Here is a 21,773-nt window from a genome sequence, read left to right as displayed (position 1 = left end):
TATGAATACGTCCCACAAGGACAAACAGTCAACAAGGAATTTTATGTGGAGGTTATGAAGAGGATAAGACGCGCAGTGATGCGAAAAAGGTCTGAGCTTTGGCGGAACCAAAACTGGACGTTACATAACAACGCGCTGGTTCACACAGCTGTACTTGTGAATGAAGTTTTGGCCAAAAACAGGACGACGGTGATTCCTCAGCCTCCATTTGGTTCCGGCAGACTTTTTCCTCTTTCCAAAATTGAAATTGACATTGAAAGGTCATCGGTTTGACACAATTGATGACATCCAACAAAAATGTACGAGGGACCTAAAGTGCATTCCGGAAGAAACGTTCCAGGAGGCGTTTCAAAGCTGGAAGAAACGTTGGGAGCGGTGTGTGGCCAACGAAGGACAGTACTTTGAAGGGGACAAACATGAATAAGATGTACATATTCAGGTAAAGTTAATATTCCAACAATCCAGTCTTTTTTTGAACACACCTTCTACATGAATGGTATATTTAGTTTCTATTTGCAGTTTCATTTCATGAGGACTAATTTATGCAAATGAAATACAGTACTAATCTGTCCTAACAAATAAATTTGTCAAACTTTTATCTGATAAACCAATGATAAAGATTGATCTTGACAAATTTCATGTTTTAAGGCACTCATTATTATTAATTGGAAACAAACATTTACTTTGCTAAAGAGATTGTATGGAATTTATTTATTTATTTATATTTTGCAGAAATCAGGGGACTTGTGGCAGCTGTTACATTTTCTCTTCCATGGGAATGATAGAATCTCGTCTTCGTGTGCAAACTAAGAACACAGAAAGGGTCCAGCTTTCGCCACAAGAAGTGTTAAGTTGCAGTGAATATGGACAGGGTTGTGAAGGAGGTTTTCCATACCTCATAGCAGGAAAGTATGGCTTGGTATGTGTAACTCCTAATGATTCACTCAATTCGAAGGTTATACAATTGGTGGAATTTGTCATTAATAGATTCTCTTCTAGCATTATATATGTTTTACTAATAAGAAAACTGTATTTTAGTCTCTATTGTATTGGGAACTAAATTCTCTCAATATCTTGAGCAAAATTGTTAACCTGATCCTGTTTTCACTAAAAAAGGGTTGCATCCTAGGTCTGAATCTTCAAAATGCATTTCTTACTTGCATAATCACTTCACTAACGACTAGGAAAAGAAGAAACTTTCTTCAATCATTCAGAAATAATTGGAGTATGGCAGTTTTTTCAAAATTGGTAGATTGCATGTGATCACAGATGTTGGTAATCGTGACACAGATGTTGGTAATCAGTGACACAGATGAAAGGAAATAGCAACAGATGGGAGATCACATGGTGTTCCTAAGAGTGCAGAGGCAAACTTGGAGACACCATGGAGGGTGATGGGTGATTATGATGGGTAATGATCATTACCCAACATTCATCAATGCCAAACAGATATGCTACATTCCAGAAGAAACAACAATTCATGCAATGACATTACAGAAGTCACCTTGTAACTAATAATAATAATACTAAATAACTGGCAATGGCTGTTAGGACACATAAGGAATCCAGCTTCTTAGACTGGCTTACTAAGGTGCCATGAGAACAGCAAAATCGAGTATGCCTTTACAATAGCGGCTTCTGCCAAATAAATCTGCAATTAATTTTCATTATACTTGTTCATTGAATGTGTCTTCTTCCAAATGGTACCATGGTGATTCACCTGCCATTTGCTTTGCTTCACCAGCGTCTGCAATACTCTCACATAGACGTGCAAGTTGAAGTGTGTTACCTCTGATGCTGTTTCCCTCGTAACTTACAGTAGCCTGCGAGGAGGCAGAATTAAATAACCTCACTTATTTGTACCATTAAGTTAACCACAACAGGACAGTGAAAGGATGGAGAATGTAAACAGATAAGAAAGTGGAAAGTAGTGCATACGTAAAAGTTTGTTAAAAGTCCTGTTTATGCTCTGAGAGGCTAATCAGCACTGGACTCATAATTTTAAGTAGAATCCAAATCATTGTTCAGTACCTTGTTAAAGTTCCCATATCAGTAACGTCAATTCCTTGAGTGACAAGAAAAATCTATGAAAAAATTGTCATGATAACAGACCATGTGATATAACCTAACACCTGCCTAACATGAGTCTGGCTATGATTGTGACAGTGATGTTTGTAATTTGTTAAGTGTTATTGAGTTACAATTGTAATACTTATCATAAAGTATACAAATCACAAATCTAGCAGATATCACAACACTAGCAACAATATATAGGTAAGAAATAGCAAAATGTCAACCTGCTTTAAGTGTAAACAATTGAAAGTCGAAAACGAGAAATTACGACTTGAAATTTCATCCAAGGACCAAATTATAAAACTTTTAGAGAGTGATCTACGTGAAACAATGGAAAAGAAGAAAAATACAAATGAACCAGGTAATACTTGGAGTGATGTAGTTAGGCAGAATCACAAAAGTAAACGAAGTGTATGTTCAACTAGTGAAGCAAATGCAATACCAAGAATTCGCTTCAATCCAGTGCCAATCGCAAGCTCTAACAGATATTCAGTCTTGGAAAAAATAGAAGATGAAGAATGCATTGTAAAGGAAATAAACTGCAACAGAAAAGGAATACACAATGCTCCGGTAGGGTATAACTCGATCAGTGCAAATAAGCGCAGGCCTCCAATCCTATGCCGTGTGAAAGAAAAAACTGTACCTACAGCCAGTGTAAAAAATGTACAAAACGACAATACCAAAATTCTCATTTTCGCAGACAGTCACGGACGAGAACTTGCAAAACGTATCCATGATGAATCTCAAAAAAGACTCTGCAGTGCTGTAGTAAAACCAGGTGCGACCTCGCAACAAGTCACAGAAACATTACTGAAAGATTCCAAAACTCTGGGCTCAGATGATTATGTTATAATCATCAGTGGAACAAATGATGTTGCGAAAAACCAAGGGTGCAACGTAACCCGTACACTTAAACACAACCTACCTAACCTCACTCACACCAATGTAATCATAGGAAAACTCCCCATCGCCATGATCTCATAAATGCTAGCTGTGTAAATAAGGAAATTAAAAAAGTGAATGAAAAACTAGAATCTGTGTGCAATCGCTTCGGCAATGTCAGTGTTTTGCAGTTAGACACATTAGAGAGAGGCACACCAAGCATGGCTTGCATCTGAACAAAACCGGTAAAGATTTTATATCAAAGAAGATTGTAAATATCATCCATATGAAGAAGAAAAATGAACAGAAAGCCATTGCTCTGTGTTGGAAAAAGGAAGACATTGTACCTGCGAGTGACATAAACACCATTAATGAAACCTTCTCTCCCCATAGTGAAGTGAAGTTGTCTGTAAATAGGACTAGTGCAACAGAGGAATGTGTTTTCAGTGATACTAATTATGGTGTGAGTGAAGTGAGTGATAGTAGCAAAACTGTGCATAAGAGCAATGTAACCACAATAAAAGGTAATGGTGAAAATGAAGAAACAATTGAAAACAATAAAGGTACCCTTCGAAAATCTACGAGGGAGAAAAAAGTGCCAATAACACATGATAATACTTTTTTATGGGTAAAGTAACTGGAACACTGGATGGTATGGTAAGCTCTAAAAAGTCAGAAACCTTGAACATATTTCATCAAAATGTTCAGGGCTTAAATACGGATAAGAAAATGATGTTAGAAATCCACCTATCAAATTTCTCAGAAAAAATAGATGCACTATGCCTCACAGAACATTGGCTAAAGCAAAAACAACTCAAATATATAAATATCCCATGTTATAATCTCATATGTAGTTATGCTAGGCCAACCATAAGTAGGGGAGGGGTCATGTATATATGTAAAGAATGACATAGAGGCAAATGAGTGCACAAAATTTTTGCATCTAAATTTAGAAAAACATTTCGAAGCATGCGTAATGGAATTACCAAAACATAAACTGGTTATTGTATGTGTATATAGAACCCCAGACAGCGACTTAAAAATATTCATAAAACACCTGGATATCATCTTAAATTACTACCAACAGAGTAACAAACTTGTAGCAGTTATTGGCGATCTAAATATAGACTTTCTAAAAGGAAATCTAAACAATAATTTAAACACACTCCTTAACATGTATAATTTAGAACACATGGTCAAGCAACCCACAAGAATCACCAAATACACAGAAAGTGCACTTGACCAAATACTCATAAACCAACACCTATGCAACTGTGAGACATCTGTATTTGACACAGGTTTCTCTGACCATCAAGCTCAAATGTTTTCTTTATCACCAACCACAGTGACTAATCCAAAACACAGTACCAAAAATGAAACACAAGTTGTAAGCAAAAGGTCATTCAGCAAACAAAATATTAATTATTTTCATTATTTATTAAGCAACGAAACGTGGAGTGATATACATGAGTCCAATGCTACAGATGAAGCATATAAATCATTTCTAAAAACGTTCACTTATTATTTCGAAATAGCTTTTCCCAAGAAACAAGTTAGAACTTCAGCAACCCAAAAGAACCACTGGATAACACCTGGAATTATTAAATCTAGTGAAAGAATGAGATATCTAAGCAGAATCAGAAAAGATGAAGATGCCACAGCTGATTTTGAAACATATTTCCACAAGTACAAGTCAATCTATAGGAAAATAATAAAAAAGGCTAAGCAAATGCACAATGAGAATACCATCATAAATTCCAAAAATAAATCTAAAACAATGTGGCAAATTGTAAACACAGAGCTACATGGAGGCAGCAAAAGAAAAGAAAATATTGCACTACAACATAATTCTGAGACTGTAAAGGAACCTCTCGAAGTTGCAACATTATTGAATGAATACTATGCAAATGTTGCGAAAATGTACTCCACCCCCAACACTAGTACCAGTCACAACACAAACAACTTAAAGAAATTAGGAACGTGCACCAAAACAATGTACTTGCATCCAGCAACTACTATGGAGGTTGAAAAAATCATACAGAAACTCAGACCTACTTGGTCGTGTAGTGTAGATGAAATCCCCACTTATGTTGTCAAACAATGCAAAGAATATATTGCAATCCCACTGTGCCACATAATCAATTTGTCCTTCACTGCAGGAGTTTTTCCACAAAAGCTGAAGGAAGCAAAAGAAATTCCAATATACAAGAAAGGAGATAGGAACAACTCAACCAACTACAGACCAATATCTCTCCTCTCCCCCTTCTCGAAAATTTTAGAAGCTACCTTGAACAATCAAATTGTATCATTTTTAGAAAAACAACAACTTATTTCAAATACTCAGCATGGCTTCCGCAAAGGGAAATCAACTGAATCTGCTGTGTTTCAATATTTAGAATATATAAGAGAAACATTAGACAAAACGGGACAATGCACGGGACTCTTTCTAGATTTAACAAAAGCCTTCGACCTAGTACCCTATGAAAAACTATTACAAAAAATAAAACATTATGGCATAAGAGGCATCGCACATGATTGGCTCACATCCTATCTTAGCAATCGTATGCAAATAGTCGAGATTATCCACAGAAATGATGACGGTGTGCAATCTAACTTTGTCTCAAAACCCTGCACAATATCAAGTGGAGTTCCACAAGGTTCTATTATTGGACCATTACTCTTCTTAATATATATTAATGATTTGCCAATAAATTTAAATTCAGCAAAAACGACTCTTTATGCAGATGATACAAGTGTAGCCATCACTGGTGGTAAGGAACAAACCCTTAACTCTATCAAACATGTAACAATCAAACTCAGCAAATGGTTTTCTGACAATAATTTAGTATTAAACAGCAGCAAAACTGTGGCTGTCAATTTCCATCACACAAGGAATAAAATGATAAATGAACCAAATGTTACGTTAGGTAATATGACAGTAAATCATGTTAAAACAGTCAAATTCCTGGGAGTATGGATTCATGAAAGCTTAAAATGGGACCCACACATAGATCACCTTTCCGCAAAACTAGGCAAAATTATATTTGCCATTAATACACTGAAAACAATATCAAACTTAGAAACATTGAAAATACTATATTACACCATGTTTCAATCTTTATTAACATACGGTATAATCTTCTGGGGAAATTCCACTAATAGTAATAAATTTTTTGTGCTGCAAAAGAAAATTGTCAGAATAATAGCAGGAGCTAAGAGAAATACACCCTGCAGAAGACTGTTTAAAAATTTAGGCATATTACCCTCACCATGCTTGTATATACTTCATCTGCTGATGTATGTAAAAACGGACTTAGATTCCTTCAAATGTAACAACTCCTCACATAAATATTATACAAGGAATGGCAGCAACCTCACAATACCATCACACAACACCACATTATTTGAGAAAGGACCGAAATACATGGCTGTTCACTGTTTCAATAACCTTCCAAGTGACATAAAAATAATACAATCAGCTACCTCATATAAAAAGCATGTAAAAAAATACCTATTAGATCATTGTTTTATTCTGTTAAAGAGTACCTGACAATAAATTGCAAATTGTCACATCCTAAATTAACTCCTAGGACATGTATATGTATGTATTGATTTTATCTATTATATGTATGTAAATTAATGTAAACCTTGCAGCTAACAGCATGAACAAGGAGAATCAATTATAATGTAATGAATGTTTTTAAATGTTATGTATAATATCTTCATACTTGTACCTATTTGAAAATAATTATAAACTGTAATGTGCTGACATGTTCTATACCATGTGTGGAAAACAACCACTGTACAATGGTCAAAGGAATGAAATAAATCATATCATATCATATCAAGTAAGTGTCTGACCTGTCATCAGTTACCTAAACTCATTACATATATTTTCTTTCAGGATTTTGGTTTCATAGCAGAAAGCTGTGATCCTTACAGGGGACAGGAGATACCATGTCCAGACATAACTAATTGCACAAGACACTATACTGCTGAATACTCATACATTGGAGGTATGCAAACAACGTAACATTACTAGTGTAAAATTAATGGAAATTACTTTTCTATCATTACACAATGAATTACATTAATGCCAACATTAAGGGTCAGCTGGACCTTTGGCTGCACCAGGGCATCTCTTTCCGAATTTTTATCTCCTTTCCAAAAAACTACTATGATATTCCTGATAATCTGAAAAAAATATTAATACATATGCTTAGAATTCACGTGAATCTTAATGTGGTTTGCTTCCATTGTTGTCTAGATATTCTCAATAGGTTCATGGTTTCGTAAGATTATTAAGTTATTGATAATACTAAAATTATAATTTCATGGTCAACATTCCAAAAATATAACTTATATTTTTGCTAAAAGAACAGTTACTTATTCCTAAATAATACACTGCCTTGTTCTTCATTTATATATTTTTTTAATACAAATGTCACTTATATTAATTAATTGCCATTTCAGGATATTATGGTGCATGCAATGAAGATGCTATGAAGATTGCTATTGTGGAAAGGGGACCAATAGCAGTCTCCTTTGAGGTATACCCTGATTTTTACCATTATACAGGAGGAATCTATCATCATGTTGATGGTCTTACACATTTTAATCCATTCAGTGTAAGTATGTTTATCTTTCTGAAAGGTACATTACATTTTATTGCATGTTGGAGTACGAGAGAAAATGAGAATGGTAGTTATTACAATAATGATGATGTACTTCTGTTGAATAAATTCAGAATTTATTGTTAGTTTATTAAAAAGAAAACTAATATACGAGGTTTGTTCAAAAAGTATCACTTTTATTAATAAAAAAAATGTGTATTCAGATACCACAATCTTACATTAATCGCCTTCAATGTAGTCTCCTTGGGTTGCCACACACTTCTCCCAATGGCTCTCCCACTGTTGGAATCAGTGCTGGAACTCCTCTTTTGGGATTGCACGCAGCTGGTATGTCGCATTTCGCATGATGTCGTCTCTGGACTGAAATCTGGTTCCTTTCAGGGGCATTTTCAGCTTGGGGGAAAAGACAGAAATCCCATGGAGCCATGACGGGAGAGTACGGAGACTGATGAAGCACAGGTGTGCTGTGTTTGGCCAGGAAAGTCTGTATCTCCAAGCGGAGTTTCTTCTGCTCGATCGTTAGCAGCTTCGGCACGAACTTTGCTGAGATTCTCCTGAGGCCCAAATCATTAGTCAAAATGGAATGAAAGGATCCAATGCTGATGCCCACCTCGTCTGAAAGGTCTCTGATTGTGATTCAACGATCCTGCATCACCAGGGTTCTCACTTGGTCAATGACGATCTCATTTCTGGATGTTAAGGGCCTACCAGAACGTGCTTTACTCTCCACTGACGTGCAGCCATCTTTGAAGCGGTTGCACCACTCCTTTATCTGTGTGGTGCCCATTGTTTCGTCCCCATAGGCCTGCCGAATATTGCGGATCAGTTCCACTTGGGATTCTCCAAGCTTGACACAATATTTAATTCATTAACGTTGTTCAAGTTTTTTAGTCATTTTGTCAAAAATGAAATTCCTACACCGCTCACTTACACCTCCTCACTCATCGGCGGTCTGCCGGCAACTGACTGCTTTTGCAAGCAGGTAAAAAAAAGGCGCATTAGGATCACCTACATACGTGCATCAAACCACGCCTCCCTAACTACATTTGTTTACGCCAAAAAAATTAAGATCAGAAACTTTTTGAACAAACCTCATAATTGTGCAAACAAGGGTGGAAACATTTATGGAAGAAATTCAAAAGACTATAAAGGACATTTACTCTTCCGCTGCAGGATTTTGACATGCTGATTTAGCTTTCAATGCATAGTTTTTTGGGGAAAGTTTCAGAATTGGATAAATTTGTAAAAAAAAAAGTACTGATATGAATTCTGCTACTATTCTTTGAATAAAGAACCATAGCAGGGAGTTCCCCTTGGTGTTAGACTTTTAGACATGCCAAAGGAGAAGGGGTTGGTTGGTAGGGGTCATAATCCTTCCTTTTAGTCCAGTATTTCTAGAAGAAAGGACCTCAAATTCAGGAAGAGAATGTAAAATGAGGGCTGACTACTAAAAAAAAAAATATATACATACTGCACTTTCTTTTGAAAATCCTGGGCATGCCACCGAGTGGATAAATGATCCTTGTTGCCATTGTTTTTTTTTCTTTATTGTAGATTAGGCACACACAGGAGATGTACTACGTAGAAATTTTCAGCGAAAAATGCAGGCTCGACCAGGACTCGCACCGATCCCATTGCGGTAGCACTGGCAGAGAAGATTCCATGCATGTAAAACAGCGATAGCGGAAGATCAGGTGAGAAGACCAGGCCGGCTTGAGCTCAGTGGTTAGAGCAATGGCACGGTATGCCAGAGACCCGGATTCGAGTCCTGGTCGAGCCTGCATTTTTTGCTGAAAATTTCTACGAAGTTTTTTCATTTGTTCAGAACCAAAGCTAGTTATTTCTTTGGAAAACAGTTCAAATGACAGACAACAGAGGCCAGCATGTTTCGATAATGCTTTTTTGTACAGGGCGACTTCGCTCAACATCATCAGTGATGAGATTATTTGAAATCAATTGCAGTCGTTTTCCGGAAGTTACCCATATTGAGAAAAATCAACTGAAATAGACTGCAGCAGTAAAAGAGTTATAATACTAATAATAATAATATAATAAACCATGGCTCGACAGCCCTAGAAGGTGCTTGGCGTATCTCCCGACTTTCAGTCTCCCTCCCATAATCCTACCTAGAGGTGCGGAGTTCTTCAACTGGTAATGGGGTGACGTGGGGTCAGCACGTCGAACCCTCAGCCCTTATAGGAGATTTCCGAGATCAGTTTACGCTACTCACTCGTAGCTCCCCAATTTCCTCATAATGGTGGGTTGCCACTGGTCCTATACACAGGCGAAAACCCAAAGACTGAACCCAGGCAGACTCCAACCCATGCCGTCCCGCAGTCATAGTCCAAACCACAGCACAGCAGTTAAATGCTGAAATAACTTCGAAAAATCCAAAATCAGCATACATACTAGTTTTTCAAGTGAACAAATTGCCATTTTGTTATCTCATGCACTTCTAAAATTTACACTTATATCATACAAAGCATAATGAATTATGCAAATTTGGAATTTTCAGTCAAAAAACACTTTTTGCTTAATTTAATTTTCTTTGTCTGCAATTTCAGCAAGTAAACCATGCAGTGTTGGCTGTTGGATATGGAGTGGAACCACAAACAGGAGAGAAATTCTGGATAGTAAAGAACAGCTGGGGCAATACTTGGGGAGAAAACGGCTACTTCATGATTAGAAGAGGAACAAATGAAGCAGGAATTGAAAGCATTTCAGCAGAAGCTATTCCAATTCCATAGAGCATTTCATTTCACATTTCTGTAAATACATTGTTAGAATGCATACAAATATGCAAATATGTATGTCCCATGTATGTTTATTATAACATTCAATTCCTTCATATCCGAGTTGCTAAAGAAAAGAAAAGATAATGAAGGAAAATGTGAAATATTGTATTTTGTTTTACTATTTTGTAACAATAAAAAACCATCATACTACACTAGATTTTATTAAAGTATAAATGTAAACCACACACATACAATTTAAATTCTTTGAATCTTCCAAAAAGCATTGCCTACTCTGGCAGAAATATCAGATCCTACCAATAAACTGCCCTGCTTAGCCAAAAAGCTTTAACCACATAATTATGAGAAATGGGAAAAATATTTTTTGATTTTTGTTTGCACCATTAAATAACATTTCAGAAGAAAACCAAATCATAGATTTGTTTTCCAAAAATTTAATTTGAAGGCACAATAAAAAATTAAGCATGGAGTAAACAGATGATCTTTGTTCAATCTCTACGGCAGCTGTTCTCAAAGGGTGTGCAGTGAACTTCCTTGAGCATGTAGTGAAAATTCATTTAAAAAAATCTATTATAATGGAAAATCACAAGCACACACAAAACATGAAAAATGTATGAAATATTTTTAATATGTTATTTATTACTATATGGACATTCCACAATATTATACATGGCAAAGCAGTGAACAACAAACCCAAAAAGTTTGAGAACCACAGCTCTAGGGGATGTTCCTATGGTTTCACGTTAATTCAACTGTTGAAGTTTATTCAAAATCCTATCCAATGGATGTCTAGGTCAGTGGTTCCCAAAGTGTGTGCATGGCAACTTGGAGCATCGCAAAATATTAAAATATTTTCACTGAAATGACACTTACTTGTTAGTCTACACATGGTTTTAGTACTTTCTACACATATATTTCTGATTGTGAAATATGTCTTTATGTTTTAACTAGGACTGAGCCGATACTCTCACCGATACCCACCGATACCGATATTTGTATAATTCCAATTTAAAATAACAAAGGATATATATATATATATATATATATATATATATATATATATATATATATATATATATATATATACCAGGTGTATAAGCTTAAATCTGCTGTTTGCTCATAGATGGCGCTAGTGAGTGTATGAAGCTACCATGGGCACGCCATACCTGGTGTTTGTATGAGTTGGACATCTGCCAACACAAATCAGTGCACATCGCCACCATGTGCAGACAACAACAGACAGTGTTCCTGTGGTAAGCATGTCTAGTTTTGTGCCAGAAAAAGAGCATATGCGGGAAACTCTGCTTTTCTGCTTCCATTTGAAGAAATTGGCTGCCGAATCGCATCAAATGCTTGTGGAGGCCTATGGTGACAGTGCTGTATCGGAAACAACGTGCAGGGATTGGTTTCGTGGGTTCAAAGACGGCAATTTTGACCTGAGGGACAAGAAGTGTGAAAATCGGCCCAGGAAGTTTGAGGACCATCAATTGCATGCTCTTTTGGACGAGGACGATACCCAAACGCAAAAGATGCTTGCCGAGCAATTGGGTCTTACTCAAGCAGCCATTTCCATGCGTCTACGTGCCATGGGAAAGGTTCAAAAGATCGGAAAATGGGTGCTGCATGAATTGACCGATCGGCAGCTGGAGAGACTCCAAAACACATGCGAAATCTTGCTTGCCAGACATAAAAGAAAGTGTTTCCTGCATCGGATTGTGAGTGGCGATGAAAAGTGGATATATTTTGAGAATCCTAAACACAAGAAATCGTGGGTTGATCCCGGCCAACCATCAACATCTTCCTCGAGACCAAATCGCTTCAGCCGGAAGACGATGCTGTGTGTTTGGTGGGATCAACAGGGTATCGTCTACTTTGAGCTGTTGAAATCTGGTGAAACTGTCCCTGCCCACGGCTACCACCAACAACTGATGAAATTGCACCATGCTCTGTGTGACAAAAGGCCGGATTATCAACAAAGACATGGCAAGCTGATTTTCCTCCACGACAACGCCCCACAGCACACGTCAAGACTGGTCCAAAACTACTTGGAGACACGCAACTGGGAGGTGCTACCCCATCCCGCCTATTCACAAGACCTGGGCCCTTCCGACTACCATCTGTTTTCGTCGATGGGCCACGTCGTCGCTGAGCAGCACTTCGATTCATATGCAGATGTCCGAAAATGGCTTGATGAGTGGTTTGCCTCGAAAGAGAATTACTTTTTTTGGCGTGGTATCCAAAAATTGCCCGAGAGGTGGGCAAAATGTGTATCTCGCGAGGGCAAGTACTTTGAATAAATTTCTTGTTGCCTTCTATGAACAAACCATTTTTTTTTCTAACTACAAAACAGCAGATTTAAGCTTATACACCTGGTATATATATATATCTGTGTGTGTGCTCTGTTGCAACAATACATTTAGATGTTTCAAATATGAGAGAAATATTATAAGAAGCTAAAAGCGAGATAATTGTGTCATCGCCCCCCTTCCCCCATGCTGAAAAATGAGATCATGCATCTTCAACCTCCTCTAAAACTAAGGGATCACTCTTCCCAAACTAACATTAAATCAGCCATGAACACAAGAATAATTGGAGATTTACCAGCCCCGGCTGGTCACGACGTCTGAAACTAACAGTAAAGATGTAATGTAAATCCAATCTCGTCTCTTTTTTGTCCTTTAACAAAGAGAATAAAAATTTGTAAACGAAATGTAAGGAGAGAATGATAACTAACCAGTCTCTTGTTTCTATATCAGGCGATTGACTTCAGTACCGTGATATTGCGATGTGACTTTGCTTTCGATATATATACTTTCGGCAAATGATTTCTAATAAAAAAGTAATTGCATAGTTCTATCCATTGGCGTGGAGGAAAATCCAAATCCATCACTTCACATTCCAGAAAGAACCTGCCATCATCTGTCGTTCAAAGAACATTATTTCCCTGCCGCGTCCCATGTGTCGAAACGTGCCTGCTGAAACCCAGTTATCCAGATCGGGACAAACAAGAGTCTAAGGTTTTAAAAGGAAAAGGGCACTAGCCCAGGTATTTGAATTTCCAGGAATATGCTATGTACTATGTCTGAGACAAGTCCACCACGTGGGCGATGACTGTTTTGACTGCGGGAGGTCTCTAAGGAGAGAGATGTCCACAATACACCAGGTGCCTTGTTGGCACCAGGACCTTATTGGGATTATTGTTACAAGAGACCACATTTGTAGGAAGAAAGCCTGGTAGACTTCGAAGGAACTCCTATGGGGATAATATCATGTTACCCTTCATTTGCAAGATACTTGACCGCGAGTCTTATCTGCGTATGGATTCTTTGTCACATACTTGCTATCCACGTCCAACTAACAAATGCACAAATACGTACATATTTTAAAGTTTTTTTCACAGCCAAAGGTAAGTTGGAAAAGATGAATGAACCTTTGAAAAGGAACAAATTTTGGTTTCTGCCACGCTTCTAGTGACTCAAAGACAATGGTATCCGCTAGTATCGGTGCAAAAATATCAACAGGTATCGGCCGATACCGATACATCAGTATTGGCTCAGCCCTAGTGTTAACTTAAGGCAAGAAACCTAACCACACTAACTGAATGTTGAAAGTGTGAGATAGGCCCACATTCTGACTTGTGCCGCGGAAGAATATTGAAACACTAAGGGTGCCATGAAAATCAAATGTTTGGAAACCACTGGTCTAGGTTGTGGCTGCTGGGATCCAAAATGTGAACATCTATGTAATGTACACAACTCTATGTGCCTTCACAGTATGGTACGTACGTTCAATGGATTTTTGTTGCTCTTTAACTTCACAAAGACATAGATGTGGTATTTTAGGATCAGATCAGAGAGCATACTACTACCCTGACTTCCTGTGAAAGTATGGTTATAATATAACTTAATGACAGTTTTCATCAGTGCTGTAGTCCAAAAATCTTCAGTGTTTTGTGAAACATTAAGGCAGACCATGTTTGCATTAACTTTGGCATAGGCATGTGCATGGGGAAGGGGGGGGGGCAATTGCCCCCACCCCTAATCATGGATGTTCGGAATTGTTTTTCACGCAGGGACAAGCAGGGTATTTTCCCATGGAGCATATTACCCCAATAATAGTGTTGACCCCTCAAAAAACACCATTTGAATTTGAAATTATTGTACTAATATGAATCAAATTATACGTGTGAAATACATACTTTTAGGTATGCATCCGGCCCCCCACCTTCCAGACGTCCATGTCCCTCCTACATTATTGTGCTTTCACCTAGAAATTTAGTGAGATGAATCTTATAGCCGTTATTAAGTATTTTCAAGCCAATTAGTTCAAAGCAACTACAGGGGTATAGTGGTGCAACCACAATGTGCAATGGGCATTGCCCCTCCCCAACCTTGGACGAAAATCAATTCTAAAGGAGCAGGGGGGGGGGGCAAGCATTGAGGTAAAGGAAAGCAAGACTAGTAGAATCGAGTAGCAGGACAAAAGGATTCTTAAGATGAAATTAGTTTTTGCATCTTTCTTGCTTTATTTCTTCCAGATGGACAAGAGCACCTGCAGGGGGACACAGAGGGCCAATTGGCCCTCAATATCATATTTTATACAAATAAAGATACAATCTGAAAAATTTTCTTGCTCGCTTCGCTCGCAGTTTTTTTTCTTTTCTGTAATGCCTTGTAAATTACCAGAGAGAGAAGTTATAACTGTTAAGTACTTCAGATTCTTCTTGCTAAACTGTTTGGTATTAAATGTATGATCATAATAGTTTGGAGGAAAAGGAGCACGCCACATTTCACAGACAATTGATTTATTCGTTATGCTGCATTATATATATATATATATACACACACACACACACATACACGCGATAAAACTAAAAAAAGTGATAAAATGAGGTTTTTCTTTCCCTACTGAAATTTCATCAAAGCTTTTGCCCCCCCCTAATCAGAGGGTGTGCACGGCTACGAACTTTGGATTGTGTTTCCATTAAATATATGGATGAAATTATTTAACTTCTGCAAAAAAAAGGCCATTGATCATGGTATAATCATGATAATGATGACGACGATACACCCATAATTGGCATAAATGAGGCATATTACAATAGAGAAGGTATTTTTAAAGTATGAAATGCACATTTTAGTGATTACATAAACGTGAGTGTTAAGTACAACATGTTATTATATTTTATTGTCTTTTTTATATTACTTTTGCGAAATGTCAGTTTGAATGCTGTTAATAACTAATAATACTGCTAATAACACTAAAGATGGAAAACTTGAGAAAAATGTACTTTGTAGACCATACTACTTACATTGAACAATGAATTTTCAGTGACCACACTTATCACAAGAACATTTTGTATAAACTCCAAAATAAGCATCATTTGCATCAAGCTGGTTTGCAGCCATGTCTTCATATATTCCTGATGCTTAAATTAATCAACTAGTGAGCCTTCTTGGCATGATGTTCCAGATTATGTGAAACCAGAAGTATTTGACAGCAATAAGCTCACTAAGTAATAGCTGAATTGCACAAATAAATATAAATTAAATGAAGGTAGAAGGTATACAGTAATGAGTAAGATTTACCAGAGGGTATTCGGTGTACACCATATACCCTAGACTACAGCCTGGACTTTGATATTGCGGCTAAACCAGATATTTAACCCTTTCCCTGTGTGCAACCAAAAAGAAATTGTCTATATATAGATCCAACCACAAAATCGTTTCATCACAAATAATGCAAAAAACTAACTATAAAAAGACTTGCAGCAAAATGAGTCTATATATAGACTCTGTCGCAAATAAACATTCCATATTAGGTAAGGTAAAATTTCCCCTTCCATACAGCACCATGACATGAAGGCACATTTAGGGGTTTTTGGGGTACGGCCCCACACACCCCACTACATATTCTCGATCTTGGCCATTTTGGAGGTGATGTGATCAGCACCATGTTCCAGCTGCTGTTACCATCCAGGGTTGACCCAGTTACACATTGATTTGAGGCTGGGCGATCCCCAGGGACTAGGCTGGTAAAATTCCAAACTCAGAGCACCAACCCCACGAATGGAACCCGGGTGTCTCGTACGGCAGTTAGACACCCTACCAACTAGATCACAGCGGCTTTAATTCCACATTGCAAAAAATATTTTTCATGAACTGAGAAAGCATCAACAATGGATTTTTTGATTCCCAATAGCCCACATAGACTAACAATAGCATGAAAAAGTGGTGTCTATAAAAATAAGTTGCTGCAATACAAGAACTGTTACTTTTCAAATACTGTCTATATATAGACGCTCCACCAAAAAGGCCCAATTTTAGAGTGTCTATATATAGCTCCGTCGCAGGGAATGGGTTTATCTAGGTCTTTAGCATTCCATGCCAGTACTTTACTACTAAGGTACCAAGCCAAACACAGGACACTACAATTTTTCAAGTACGTATGTTGGTGTGTCTTACAGCATTAAAACTGTTCAACCTTTTTAGGGACTTTATATACCATATTTACTCATTTATAATGTGTAATAATAAAATATAAATTTTGCCCCTAAAAACTGTGGTGCATATTATGCATGGGATAATTTGAGACAGCCAACATGGAACCACGCATGTTTTCACTATGTCACTGCGTATAACACATATGCATAAACAGGTGGAAATACAAATTACCAGGTTGGATTTCTTTAGTAATAAAATTTTCTTTAAAAAACACTATAAAAGTGAAAAACATGATTTTTCACCTTGTAATGGAACATTTTGCGACACAAAGAAGTGGCGCCATTGTGGCAGAATTCGAGCATGCACCTTGCGATGTGTATCAGCTGTATTTGTTTGGCAAGAAATAATAGAAAATAACTTCAGAGCACTGTAAATTCATAACATAATTTTTACCTTGCTTTCTTCTACTAAAGAATAAACAAGGTTGTTACAGAAGTGAAAGCTTTGGGATGCTAAACACAGTGGAGGGAGAGGGGGAGGTGGCATAGCTTGGTGACTCACTGTATTCACAAGATGATATCCTTCTCTTGGTCCAAATAGCAACAGGTGACTGACTCACTGATAAAGTATGATGCCATTTGTTCTTGATTGGCATTGCTTTACGACCTACAACTAAAAAAGCCATTTCTTGAACCTGAATTGTACTGCGCATTATATAAGAGATATAATTATTTATCGCTTTGCCCCATCAAAAATCAGGGTGTGCATTATACATGCAAGCGCATTATACACACGTAAATACCGTATTTAACAAATTTTTGCAAGTTGTAATTTGCTTCACGCTGTCTTTTGCAAATAAATTTATTAAGTTCATAAACTAATGTAAATATCTTGCCTTGTCATTAAGTTGTAAAATCCTTGCCTGTAACACATCATATTTTCCACTTAAATTTGCAGCACCATCATAACACTGTCCATGACAATTTTGGATACATCACTCACAAAATTGAAAACTGGTTGCATCTGTTGCTGACGTTTCTTAGAACCCCATCAAGTGCTCTTACATCTTAAGTTCTTTAGAAACAACATGCAAACATCGTTCTTTGCCACATCAAAAACCACATGTGATGTGACCATGAGAGATTAGGGTTATCAGACGTCCGGTTTTACCTGGACATGTCCTACATTTTAGCATTATGTCCTGCATCTGGGAGGAATTTGAAAAATATCATAAATGACCTACATTTTGAGCGTCACAATATTAATTAGGACAATACATGTTTCAGTTGAACAAAAAGAAATCATGCAAGTTACAAGTCCATGGACTGCGCTCCCAAACTCAAAAGTGGAAGTTATTTTGATTCAATCATTGTCCACAAAGAGAATAAAAGTTTATGCTAAAAGAACAACGGAAGCAATTAATGAACAAAGTTATGAGGCCACATACTGATGATGTAACTGCTCAATGCATGAGGGTAATTTCTTGCCTTGGGGTTGATACTGATGGAACAAGATGTTTCCCATTCTTATTCATTATTTGGATTGCAAAGCAGGGGTATAGAGGACAAAGTTATGCAGTTATGTCTACCAGTCAAGAAAGTCATGAAAGTCAAGAATAGGTAAAGAAATCAACAAGTAGGTCCAGAAGTAAATAAATAGTCAAGAAATTTTACTTGTGGTCAAAATTTTTGCTGTCACAATAAATGATTAATTGATTTAGTTTATTTTGCTTAACTTTTCTGCACCTTTGGCTAATCGCAAAGATGAGGGTAAGGTGGATGAAGGGACAATCACAAACATATAGGGACGACAACACGAGATTTGAATTCACTTTTCTGGTACTTTTGGCTAATTGCAAAGATGAGGATGAATGGTGATGATATGAAGGGACAATCATAAACAAGTTCAAACAGGGCATATAACCAGTGTTGAAGATTCTCCGCGTCTAGGTTGTTCTGTCACTGCAGTCACGGAAAGCAACATTGCCAAGTGGAGGACTTGCCAGAAAGGTCACGTTAACTTTGTTTTGGGACCACAAGGGGCCGATTCTTGAACATTACATGCCCAGAGGTCATAATGTAAACAGTACCACCTACTCCCAACATTTTGCGCGAAAAACTGAAACCAGCCATTCTGCAGGAACAACATGGTCTGGTGTCCACTGGTATGCTTTTGCAAGACCACACACTGTCAATGTCATATTGTCTACCATTGAGGACCTATAGTTTGAATGCTTACCCCATCCCTCCTTATTCGCCCAATCTCGCACCTTCTGATTTCCACATCTTTGGCCAGGGCCGTATTCAGGATCTGTAGACCTCTAGGCTGAACCTGTGCTGCGAGCCCTACTGGGGGCAAATTTTTTGAAAATAATATTTTAATTTTAAAAATAACATATTGTAATTTTAAGTAAACATGTTAGGCAAATGCAAGATAAAAAAAGGAATGTAACAAACAAGCAAATTTTACTTATATTTAATTCAAATACAGTACTTTCCCAAACAATCAGACTTAAAATGAAAGTGTCAAATGGCTAATTGGTTTGCACCTACACTTCCTACTAATGAAGCTACTTATAATATCTTCATAACTTAGTTGTCTTAAAATCACTTTCAATGCTGAGCAAAGCCAAAACGTTGAGCCTGTCTTCTAACATGGAGGTTCGAAGCCTGTTTTTGATCAACTTCAATTTTGAAAATGACCTTTCTCCACTGCTGTTTGTGACCATAAGTGACAGGTACATTCTTAGAGCAACCTCGATATTAGGAAAACAATCTTTGAATTTTTTTTCTAGGAGGAGTTTTTACAGCCACCTCTCCTGACTAATGACTTTTTCATTTTCCTCATCATCTTTTTGAAACTCGTGGTAAAAAGCCTTGAACTGAATCAGTTCGTTTCGTAATTGATCGTCTAAGTCATTGTCGTAGGTTTCTACTAAGTTTTGAGCTGCAATTATCTCTTCATTAGTAAGTGTATCCAACGTGTTGAGAAACCCAAAAAGGGTATAAACTAGTTTGTATGCCTCAAGCCTCTGCTGCAATGAAGATTCAAATTGATCTATGACAGGAAGGAAACTCTGGGTTCGAAATCTTTCTGATGGGGTCAGCTCAACTTCTGGTGCTTGGATACAGTCAAGAGCTGCCAGACTCAAGTTTATTTTGCTCTTGCGCTGTGTTTCACTTTATCTCTCATACTCAATGCAATCAGCTAACTCAGCAGCTTTCACCTCATATTCTTCAAAGCTATCCCGGTTTGTTCCTATGAAGATTGTTAGCAATGTCAGTGCTGAGGCGGCTGTGCTTACTGTGCTGGTGAACTTACCACTTCGCCGTCTTCAAAGTTCTGAGAATTATTAATTTTTAATTTAGAGTGAAAAAATAGAAAAGGAATTATATAATCATTAAAAGTTGTTTTGTCTAGACTTTTTAACAATAATAACAACATATTATTATTATTAAGACAGCACAGCGACTCATCCTTTTTTTGTTCCCACGCCATGCCAAGCGATCAAGATTCCTGAATGCTGACACAACTCATATCAGCTGTCCACTGAAGAGTTCGGCCGATTTAGTCCACACAACACACAAAAAAATTGCATTGATGTCTTTTAATACCACAGTATTAAAACTAAGACATTTTTTATTTTAGTCTATTCAAGATTAAAATTTTTAAACAGATAGCCTGCGTGCAAATGCGGCCCTGCCTTTGGTTCCAGAATGACAAAGTCCAGTCAGCGGTGCACGAGTGGTTATGCACACATCCAAAAGATTTTTTTCCCTGTGGAATCAGTGCCCTTATCAAGTGCTGGCGTAGTTGCATTGAACTAGGAGGGGACTTGTTGAAACATAATACTGTAATTCTTTTGGTGCTTGTAATAAATGTTTGTTACAGCATATTTCAAGTTATATATTGAATGAGCCTTGTAATAATAATAATAATAATAATATGGCACTATGTAAGTTGGCATCACTGCATCATTGTAGTTACCTGTAATTAAGTTTTTGTGGTGCAACGAAATGCAAATACTTTTGCTTCGAATTTGAGAACTGTGTAAAAGGTTTGGTCCTGTAAATATAATTAGCTTCATATACACTCATGCTCATAAATTAAGGATAATGCTGAATCTTGTACAAAGAAATATTTGATGTGCACGTTCCAGTTTGAAATGATGTCCGGGTACTGTACCAAAGAACCTGTGTTGACTATGACCTTGATCCAGTGTGTGGTGGCGCAGTAAGCAGACAAATGACTCACAGGAGCGAAACTGCTGACCAGACTACAGTGCCTATAGGAAGTGTGCAGTTGTGTTCGGTTGTGCTAATGGTGAGTGCGTCTGTGAAATGGCTTAAGGAACACATATTGATGATGTAATGAGGGGAAGAATACTTGGGCAGCTAGAGGCGGGCCAAAGACAGCAGGTCGTGTCACAGGTGCTCCATGTGCCACAAAGTGTCATCTTGCGATTATGGCAACGATTCCAAGAGACTGGAAACGTGTCTCGGCACTACAGCGTGGACGTCCACAGTGTACAACACCACGAGAAGACAGGTATCTGACCGTAAGTGCCCGGAGACACAGACAGAGTACTGTTGAGTTGAGTTGAGTTGGTGTTGTAAGTCCACTTTATGCACAGTAAGGCTAATCGGGACTGGACCTACAGTTTAAAGTGGGATCCGAACCACTTGTGCCTCCAGCGGGTATCGAACCTGGGACCCCTTGACAGAGTACTGACAGAGTACTGACGGGGGCCTTGCTCGAGACCTTGCACCTGCCACTGGAACAGTTGTTTCCAGAACCACTGTGTACAGACGACTCAACAGGCACGGTTTATTCGCCCGGAGGACTGCAATTTGCATTCCACTGTCACATCGTCACAGAGTAGCCCGTAACAACTGGCGTAGAGAACACAAGACAATGGAAGAATGGTCTCAGATACTCTTCTCTGACGAGTCCAGGTATAGTCTCAACACTGATTCTAGTCGTGTAAC

The 21,773-nt window shown here is 37.7% G+C and overlaps 1 protein-coding gene across 2 annotated transcripts in view; it reads left to right on the top strand.

The window, feature by feature from the left end:
* Positions 1 to 10,534, top strand: part of LOC145978373 (dipeptidyl peptidase 1-like) — a 39,112-nt gene extending 28,578 nt beyond the window's left edge. For both annotated transcript variants that reach the window (XM_083110978.1, XM_083110986.1), the window contains exons 6-9: positions 733 to 919; positions 6,860 to 6,971; positions 7,429 to 7,583; positions 10,154 to 10,534. In XM_083110978.1, the coding sequence (XP_082967104.1) occupies positions 733 to 919; positions 6,860 to 6,971; positions 7,429 to 7,583; positions 10,154 to 10,336 (637 nt within the window). In that variant the 3' untranslated portion in view covers positions 10,337 to 10,534. The remainder of the gene's footprint in view (positions 1 to 732; positions 920 to 6,859; positions 6,972 to 7,428; positions 7,584 to 10,153) is intronic.
* Positions 10,535 to 21,773: the final 11,239 nt, after the last annotated feature.

The sequence above is a fragment of the Lepisma saccharinum genome, chromosome 1 (assembly GCF_977018435.1).
Source record: "Lepisma saccharinum chromosome 1, izLepSacc3.1, whole genome shotgun sequence".
In the NCBI taxonomy this organism is placed as follows: Eukaryota; Metazoa; Arthropoda; class Insecta; order Zygentoma; family Lepismatidae; genus Lepisma; species Lepisma saccharinum.
This window is presented reverse-complemented; position numbering and strand designations above follow the sequence as displayed.